The sequence below is a fragment of the Ipomoea triloba genome, chromosome 6, assembly GCF_003576645.1.
Source record: "Ipomoea triloba cultivar NCNSP0323 chromosome 6, ASM357664v1".
NCBI lineage: Eukaryota > Viridiplantae > Streptophyta > Magnoliopsida > Solanales > Convolvulaceae > Ipomoea > Ipomoea triloba.
Window position 1 is genome coordinate 25,201,796 of NC_044921.1, and position 9,648 is coordinate 25,211,443.

The 9,648-nt window shown below is 37.9% G+C and overlaps 3 protein-coding genes across 3 annotated transcripts; 2 read left to right on the top strand and 1 right to left on the bottom strand.

Moving 5' to 3' along the window:
- The first annotated feature begins 899 nt into the window (after nucleotides 1-899).
- Nucleotides 900-4,053, top strand: LOC116021920 (phosphoribosylaminoimidazole-succinocarboxamide synthase, chloroplastic). Its single transcript, XM_031262448.1, has 12 exons — nucleotides 900-1,332; nucleotides 1,783-1,884; nucleotides 1,971-2,100; nucleotides 2,243-2,335; nucleotides 2,423-2,511; nucleotides 2,651-2,731; nucleotides 2,902-2,991; nucleotides 3,125-3,214; nucleotides 3,300-3,350; nucleotides 3,438-3,484; nucleotides 3,637-3,694; nucleotides 3,774-4,053. Exons 1-12 carry the CDS (start codon nucleotides 997-999, stop codon nucleotides 3,831-3,833), a joined length of 1,227 nt encoding a protein of 408 aa, XP_031118308.1. The 5' UTR covers nucleotides 900-996; the 3' UTR covers nucleotides 3,834-4,053.
- Nucleotides 4,054-4,350: 297 nt separating this feature from the next.
- On the top strand, nucleotides 4,351-6,654 carry LOC116023826 (glutathione transferase GST 23-like). The gene is made up of 3 exons (XM_031264846.1): nucleotides 4,351-4,717; nucleotides 5,078-5,373; nucleotides 5,786-6,654. Exons 1-3 carry the CDS (start codon nucleotides 4,397-4,399, stop codon nucleotides 5,964-5,966), a joined length of 798 nt encoding a protein of 265 aa, XP_031120706.1. The 5' UTR covers nucleotides 4,351-4,396; the 3' UTR covers nucleotides 5,967-6,654.
- A 1,125-nt stretch (nucleotides 6,655-7,779) lies between these two features.
- Nucleotides 7,780-8,958, bottom strand: LOC116023024 (RING-H2 finger protein ATL54-like). The gene has a single exon (XM_031263964.1). The coding sequence runs from the start codon at nucleotides 8,844-8,846 to the stop codon at nucleotides 7,986-7,988; it is 861 nt and encodes a 286-aa protein (XP_031119824.1). The 5' UTR covers nucleotides 8,847-8,958; the 3' UTR covers nucleotides 7,780-7,985.
- Between the last annotated feature and the right edge of the window lie 690 nt (nucleotides 8,959-9,648).

The following is a 9,648-nucleotide window of genomic DNA, read 5'->3' on the forward strand; positions in this document are numbered from 1 at the left end:
AAATTAAACCCCCCCCCCCCCCACCCCACCTACTTTCCTTACATGTATTACTTAATTTTGTGATGGACCTGAGACCAAAAAGACATTAAAAAAAAAGGTGTTATTTTATTTTTTCTTTTAAGCAACATATATTAAAGTGGTGTAATGATTACAACTTTCAAGAGCAATAATAATGGGCAATTCCTACTTAATGGTCCATGCAAGAGTTGTTTAGAGTTGGGACAATTGATTAGCTTGATGGCCCATTTCTGCTTGGCCCATCAGTTGGAATTCCTTAGCCCAAATATTCTTTTCCATTCTTCACAATTTTTTTTTTTAAATGTATACATATTATTATTATTAATGGCCTGAAGTAGTTTTCTTGGGTGTAAAAAGTGAAATATCTCGTCTCTACAATCCGACTCTATAGTGATTATGTCAAGATCTGAATAATTTAATATTGCATTTTTGGTATAAACTTTTTACTTGAGAACTAACTCAGTTATTTGCAATGAATAATAAAGTAATTTGTTGAGCGAAAGTCGATGAATAGTCAAGACGAACAAGTGGTAGCTAGAAGCTTGAAGAGTTAACTCCACCACTCTGCATCTAAAAAATGTGATGGTATGTAAGGAAATAAAGTTACGTATTCATTACAAGTTATAATTTTTTTAACGTTTGATCTAACAAGTAGTATTAGAGTCATGTTTTTTTTTTGAATACTACTAACTCTATTACAATGGTATCTGTTTATAACTACTTTCTCAACCTATTGAAGCACAAGAATCGTTTGATGCCACTGGACCACAAGAATAAAAATTATACAGTTATAAGTTTAAATTTTAAGGTGCTGATAAGCGTTTGATTATAAGCAGGCCAAAAATGCAAGTTGAGCAAAATATTATTTTTTGGGAATCAAATTGAGACGGAAAGCGAATATATAAAGAGTGCGAAAAACGCAGTGCCGCCGTAGGCGTCAACAACGTTCGTCGCAGAGCTGAACGAAGTAAGAGCGGAATGGCTCAGTCTCTCCCAACCTTAAACCCTCCGAACGCCCTGAAAAACCCCAAACTCCTCACCCCGACAAACAATCAATCCAGGCTGTCTTTCTGTCCATCATCGTCGCGCAAAGCTTTTCCAAGAATGAAGAATACTTACCCCTCAATATCTGCAGCGTCAGCAACGCCGTCGAACCCTCAGCAGAAGCAAAACTCGGCCGCGCTCGAGGCCTTAATCAGCGGCGAGCGCAAGGAGGACGCCATGGCGGCTATCAAGAGCACGCTTTCTAATTGTCTGTCGGAGACCCACCTCGATTTAACCGTTCCTGGCCTCAAATCCAAGACCCGCGGCAAGGTAATTCCAAACACTCGCTTGCAATTTATGTTTTACTGGAACAAAAAAAAAAGTTTGGATTTTTCTCTGCGAGCTCCATGGAATCAGTGAAACTGTGAAAGATTGTGTTTTTAACAGAAAGGGCATAGGCTATTTGATTGGTAGAGGCTTCCCTTTGTTTTGTTTTGATTACTTATCTTAAAATTGCGCAAAAACTGAAATTATGAGGTTTATGATAAATTTTGCTTTTCTTGTTGTTAGATGAAAGTACTTGAAACCTTGTAGTTATTAAGTCATGGGGTCGAGCTTGTAATTTTGTAGTTACTAAGTCATGGGAGTGAACTTTTAATCAACTTGGCTAGGTTGCACCCAAAATTTGCTTATTTTCTGCTTCAAAATAGCTGTGCATTTGATCAGAAAAGAGGAGAAGTTGAAATCCTGTATGCAATGGTCACCAATCTTTGTCTGAAGGTTAGGGATATATATGATGGAGGGGATTATCTTGTTCTGGTGACAACAGACCGGCAAAGCGCATTTGATAGGGTTCTTGCTTCAATTCCCTTCAAGGGCCAGGTAATTTCCTTTGTTGTGCCCTTTTTAACTGCTGTTAGGGCAGAGGGATTGACTGTCTCAATTTGATTGAGCATTGGATCGTGTAGGTGCTCAACGAGACGAGTTTATGGTGGTTTGATAAAACCCAACACATCACTCCAAATGCAGTGGTAGCATCACCGGATAAGAATGTCACCATTGCCAAGAAGTGTTCGGTTTTCCCTGTTGAGTTTGTTGGTAAGATATGTAGATAAGGTTTTTGGTCTTCTATGTCCCCATGGGAAGCTTGTTTTGTTTCAATTGTGGGATTAAAGTTCGTTTTGAACTACTAATTGCAAATAAAATATAACGAGGACATTGAAACTTTTGCCTGTCACAGTTCGAGGGTATGTGACTGGAAGCACTGATACATCACTTTGGACTGTTTACAACAAAGGGGTTCGGAATTATTGTGGCAATGCCCTTCCCGATGGTAAATGTTTTAACTTTAGAACCGATAACTAGAATTGTTGATATCTGAAGTTGGATTTTGACGACTTTCTACTTTAATGTGTAACAGGCTTGGTTAAAAGTCAAAAATTACCTGCAAATATACTTACTCCAACTACTAAAGCTGCAGATCATGATGTCCCCGTAACCCCAGATGAGGTTTATACTTAGAAATTTCTCTGAGATGTGTACTCTTCTTCTCTTGTTCAGAGAAACAAAATCTTTTCCTGGAAAAATAAAGTTGGAATTTTGCTTTAATTTTTAATATTTGGGTTTAAACGAACGATATGCATTGCAGATAGTTCAGCAAGGGCTAATGACTCAAGCTGATTATGATGACGCAAGTAGGAAAGCCTTGCGGTTATTTGAATTTGGGCAGGTGAGCTTTGTCTTCTTCATGTTTTTTACTATAATTCTGCAGGATTTTATGTTTTCCCTCTTTCTTTCTTTCAGTTCAGTAAATGTAATCTCTCCTCGATTTATCCATTCAGCCTATCTTAGCCAACTTTCTTACCGCTTTTTTCACTTATTTCTGATTTCTGATTGTAGCGTGTTGCACTGGAACACGGCCTAATATTGGTGGACACAAAGTACGAATTCGGGAAGGGGCCTGATGGAACTGTTCTTTTGATCGATGAGGTAAATTAGATGCAAATGATACCCTATTTCTCTCTCTGCACGTTAGCACGTACCATGCACTTCAATTGACTAAATTAAAATACAATTCTTTCCCCTTCACTTCATATTATGAACCGCGCATAATCACTTTCAGGTGCATACCCCAGACTCGAGCAGATACTGGATTGCTAATTCTTACGAGGATCGCTTCCAGAATGGTCTTGAGCCTGAAAACGTTGACAAGGTTTGATCATTATAATGTCTTCCTTTGTAATTCAAGTATTATCCGGTTAATCTTATACAACTTATATAGTAACTCGTATATGCAGGAATTTTTGAGATTGTGGTTTAAAAGTCACTGCAATCCCTACGAGGACAAGGCAAGTGATATATCGGACAAACACTTCCTCTCGATTTTCTGATCCCATGCACATCCAGTTTATCTAATGACGGTGTTACACTTATAGGTTTTGCCTGATGCTCCAGAAGAACTCGTTGCTGAATTAGCTTGGCGGTATGCTATCCATATCGCTCTCACCCTATACTTCCTAATCATTTCATACTGCACTTGTTTTCAATCACTACCGTAACTTTTTGCATCTGGCATTGTTGTGTTGTGCTCCTCATAAATACCAGGTAATAACGATACTTTTGTTCTAATGACAGTTACATTTTCTTGTTCGAGACAATTACAAAGTCCAAATTCGAGCTGCCTTCCACAAAGGTAAAACCTATAAATCAATATGTTTCTTTCTTCTTGCTCGGAAATTATTGATGCCCGTCGCTATCTATGCTTCATGCAGGAGCCTATCCACGATCGAATTTCAAGAAATGTTTCACAAGCTCTGTCATCTCTGCTCTAACTGGGGAATAGACATCAATCTTTGAATATCTTTAAGACCAAAAAACACAATTAAGCTTCTTAAATGGTTCAAGGGCTTCATTAATCTGTATGAGTCTGGTTCTTTTTTTTTTTTTTTGATTGAGATAGAGAGAGAGATGATTGTACTAAGGTCCTGCTATGTACAACAGAGGTTTTAAACTTCAAAAATTTCAATAAATTTTCCATACATGTTTAATCAAGTTGTCCTGTTTCATATTCAAAGGTTACTTTTCTATGTTTATATGTACAGTCAATTCATGGATGCAAAATTTGTACTTTTGATGACTATAGAAGCTAAGGGTTACATTAAAACTGATTTTTTTTTTCTCAGTCAATGTTCTTATCCTATGGATGATTAGTCAAATGTGGGTACTTCCAGATGAACAGTCAATTATTTATCAAATTACATTGAAACGAATGGTCACAAACTTCTACTTGTCAATTCTACACATTATATAATCCCCACCATGCACAACAAATATCGTATACTCACATCCATTACAAATTAAAGTAACATTATTGCAAGTTCTTGGATTGTTAGCCATGGCTGAAGAGGGAGTGAAGCTTTTGGGATTCTGGGCAAGCCCTTACGCCCTGAGAGTTCACTGGGCTCTGAAGCTCAAGGGAGTTGAATATGAATACCTAGAAGAAGATCTCATGTCGGGAAAGAAGAGTTCTTTGCTGTTGCAGAGCAATCCAATTTATAAAAAGATTCCGGTTCTTGTGCACAATGGGAATCCGGTGGCGGAATCTCTTGTGATTCTTGAGTATATTGATGAGACGTGGAAGCAGAACCCTCTCTTCCCGGAGGATCCCTACGAGAGAGCGCAGCTCCGATTTTGGGCAAAATTTGCCGATGAGAAGGTACGTTATCAACCATTTTTTTCAATCATCTGAAAGTGTGTTGTCTTGTGGCTTAGTTGTTCTAATTTAGGTGTCCTAAGAAATATACAAGTTATTGGTGATGTTTGGTGTTTGGTAAATAGTGGTTAGGTGATAGTCATTAACTGATTGGATTAGAGGGTATGACTAGTTGATAACGTTAGCTGATTCTAAAAAAGTATTTGGTAAATTAGCTGTTAGCTAATAACTGATTGGTTTAATTTCTTTTCTCAAAAAATTAATTGAAAAAGTTGCATATAAGCTAACCAACCAGTTATGATTGTTAGTGATGCATAAATGAAATATAATTTGCTGAGTGAAGTTAGTATTTGCTGTTTTCAGTGTTTCCCAGCGGTGATAAAAACGTTTTCCTCGGAAGGAGAAGAGCTGGAGAAGAACGTGAAAGAAGCTCGCGAGTATTTGAAAATCCTCGACGGCGCCGTCGGCGACAGGAAGGATAACCAGATAGATTTCTTGGATGTTGCGCTTGCCGTTGTAGGACATTGGGCTAACATTACCGGGGAGATAATTGGGATGAAGCTTGTTGATGAGGAAGAAACGCCGTCGTTGGTTACATTGTTTGAGGATGTTCTTGAAGCTGCTCCTTTCCTCAAAGAATGCACGCCGGAGAAATCCAGGTTGCTGGAGCTTAACACACAATTTCGCATGATGTTGTTGGCCAAACCCTAAAATATAATGCCCCTAATGACTTATGCTGATATTGTTGGTGTGATTTGTGGTGATATTTTTGTAATTTTACATTTAGTTAGTGTTCTCGATTAAGTAAAGAGACTAATAAAGGCCAAAGAGTGGCACCAGGTGTTTCGTGGGCGTGGCACCAGGTGTTTCGGCCCACATGGATGATGGGAGTGGGTTCGTGGAGGCAACTGTTGACTCTTTGTGCTTCAGTAGATTGAGAAAGTAGCTATTAACAGATACTACATTCTAACAGAGTCGGTAGTACTAAAAAAAAAACTAATAGAGAGAAAACTGTTATGAACAGATACTACAAGGTAACTTAATCTTATACTGGGTTGTGACTCGGTACAGAATCCCCGTGGAACTCGCGGGCGGAGCCGGCGATAAGGTTCGCCCGGCAGACGGGGCAGGTGACATGAGCCGCCAGCCACGCGTCGATGCAGTGAGTGTGGAAGACGTGGCAGCATCTAGGGAGCAGCCGGAGATTCTCCTCGCCGTCGTCGAACTCGTTCAAACACACGGCGCATTCTAGCGCGCCGTTACCTATCATGAGCGCCTTCACGTCGGAGTAGCGAAACCTCGGAAAGGCGTCGATGACATCCGAGTCTAGTCCGCGCCGCTGCCGGACGATTCTGTCGCCGGCGAAGTCCCTAGCGAGCAGGCGGTCGGCGCATTGGTGGAAGTAGATGACGACGCAGCCCATTACCAAGAAGCCACAGATAAGACACACTAAAATAACATCCGTATGGGCCATCACCACCCATTTCTCCGATCCCACCGGCGGCGGGAGCGGTGTGGAACCTCTTTCCGCCATCTTCTCCGGCGAAAAGATCAGAAGAAATTATTAATCCGGAATTTTTGGAATCTGGACGTGCTTTATTTGTAAATAGGTTGAAAAGTTTAGTGATCACTGATCAGTGATGGCTATCATGGAACTAATCAAGAAAGCTTACGGAAACAGTTCTTAACACCTAAGCAATCTTTGGGTGATGATTAGATTAGATAAAAGTTCATTAACAACCGTAGAGGAATGAGATGCTTAATCCTTTTTGATAATGATAGCTTTCCTAATCAAATTTCATTACCATTTATGCAATTATCAAGTTATTACATGTACAAAAATTATTAATGGTAGGTGCAGAATGTGTTAATTGAACGTACAGAATTTTTGTATCAGGATACACAATGCAATATATTTATAACAATTGCTTGTGGAGCTACACCTTATTATATTGGTTTAAGCTAACCATAAGCAATGGTTTAACTTTTTGTTGTCTTTTATTAGATAAGGTCACTATGTCAAGTTTGTTCAGTGCACACAATTGTTCATGTTTTTCTCATCACCCTAAAAAATATGAGTAAATTAATCGAGTTATTTATAGTTAACTAGCTCAAATTAAAAATATGAGTAAATTAATCGAGTTATTTATAGTTAACTAGCTCAAATTAAGAATGTATCCAACTTAACTGAGTATATAATAATGTTGGGTATAATTATTGTTTCAATCAATTATTTAAAATATAAAAAAATTAAAACTTAATATTATTACAATATTATAGTTGATTGTAAGCCATATACATAAAATTGTAGAAGATTTTGGTCATCCAACTTGTGTTTTCAATGGAATATGGATTGCTGGTGCATTGAGTGCTAAGGGATTCCTATTCGATAATTGACCGAATAAATTAAAAGTATTAATTTGATTGATATACACAACAATACATACTAAGTCATACCAAAAAGATTGAATTGGGGATCTTTTAAAATAATCCGATTAATAAAATATTGATTCTCATGATTTCATTCATTTCCATTATCATCACCACGGAATCTATGGCTCTAGTTGAATCGAAATTGTGTTAATAAGAAATAAATTTGTGATATTTACTTTATCTAACCAACCACCCATTTCAAGTCTATTTTTGACCATTTTCATTTTCTTATTTGAGGGACTGACCGACTGAACATTTTGAGTCCAAGTACAAGTTTCTTGGCCCCACCCCAGCAATTGACTTATACCATATTATAATAATTTTATGTCCTAAGAATTAACCTTAATAATACCCTGACAAATGTATATCAAAAGTAGACAATCCAAATCAAGTTTATCATGCTATTTTATTTATTTTATAATCATAAAATTACAAGTTTGACTCAGTAACATATGATTTATTGGCTTTAGTTTATCTCCTTGTACTCTTTTATTAGTTAGGATTTATCTAATGCACACTTTTAAATAACTAATATGAATTTTCTTGGTCACTCAAAAAAATATATAACAAGATGAAATATTTGATGACTGACTTAAAACAAACAATCAATCATAAAACAAAACTCTGCAATACTCAATCTCAATTAACTCATTCATGTGGTGATTTATAAACTATTACACAAGAACGAAATTACTTAATACATACCAGGTTATAATTTGCGAGTTTTCCTCGTTATAAAAAAAAATAAAAAAGGTCAGCAATTGTAAGATCAAGCCATAATTTGGGCTTACAACTGCATACCCCCTGTTTTGTTGGTTTTGAGCTACCCAAAAGATTGTTACAGAGGGAGTATGGAATTGGGATTTGGACCGGAGAAAAATGACCTCCCACCATACGAAACCGATCTCTTCATCGCCATTTTCTGAGTTGTTGAATCCTTGAACGTCGGATTGGGGAAATTTGCAGCCATTGAAGAGTCTATGGAGAAAGATCTTCTTAGCGCTGATGACACAGTGCCGGATTCTTGAATTCTAATCACTTCGTTTTCTTGATTTCTTCCAACTTGATTGTTGTTGTTATTGTTACTGGATTCTCCGCCGCCGTTTTCCGCCGGAACTTCGCTTCCGGGCGAGGCGGCGGGAATCGGAGGAGCTGCGGGGACGTCGGAAACAATGGCGGCGCGGCACAAAGGGCAGTTGGTGTGGGCCCTCAGCCACGTGTCGATACACGCGACGTGGAACGCGTGGCTGCATTTGGGCAGCAACCGGAGATTCTCGCCGTCACGGAACTCGTTAAGACAAACGGAGCAATCCGTTCCGTCCACGAAATCCTCGCCGCTTTTGTAGCTCAAAACCGTTATTTTACCAATCACCGCCGCCGGCAGCCCGATTGTACGGATATACCAGATAGGATGGTCCACCACCGGGCCCCGGCGGTTTTCCACAAAAAAGTCTTCATTCTCAACGCCGCCGACCCGCAAGTCGCCGCGTCGCCGCCGTTGCCAGCCGGAGCAGTTCCGGACAATGATCAAATAGTAGCCGAGGAGGAGGAGAAAGCTGGCAAGCAACGCCACCGCAATAATTATGTACGGAGAGATGCTCAGAACATGTTTACTCAACGGCGCCGGCGGCGCCGTTGAGTAATCCATAAGTTCGGTTTGATTCACCGGAAAGAGCTTTCGGTGCTCGCCGGCGGCCATAGACGGAGGATTTTGGAGCGGTTTCGGGTTGGGAGTCAAAATGGAGTTTCGCTATAGAACATTGGATAATGTTACACGCACTGAATTTTTATATTTTTATATTTTATCTTTTTATTGATTTGTAATCAAATTAATTAATTACTTTATATAGATTGTGAAACTTATTAAAATTCAGGCCAATAAGGGAATAAAGAGCAAGTTTTTAGTGCTATATGTGAATGGAAATAAATAAATAAGTCTTCCCCATTGGTTTCAAATGTCACATCAAAATCCTAACCATAATCCAAATCAAATATTTAGTAATAATTTAAATATATTCACATAAAATTAATATTTTTTTTTGTATTGAAAACATTATTTAAAATATAGATATCGTTAATATATATATCCAACATTTTATATGTTGAAAATTTGTTTCCTATGACATTTCCTAGTACAAAAATTTCTATGGATCATGGAATGCTGGAAAAGTATATATGTATTTCATAAATCGCATATATGATTGCAAATCAATTATATACGTAGTATATGATATAAATTTTATATAATCTTAAAATTTTGGTATATAAACTTCTTATTATATTGACATCATATCATTTAAAAATACGTTACTAATATGATGTATGGTTCCATTATTTACATACTTGCCTTAATTACAAATTGTTAATGATAATGCTAACTGCTCCACAATTTTTTTTAATTTTTTTTAAAGAAGGGGAACCCACCACCACCGTAGCCACTAGCAAGGTATAAACGGACTAAATCTATTCTTGTATAATAGTGCGAGCTATCATACAGGAAA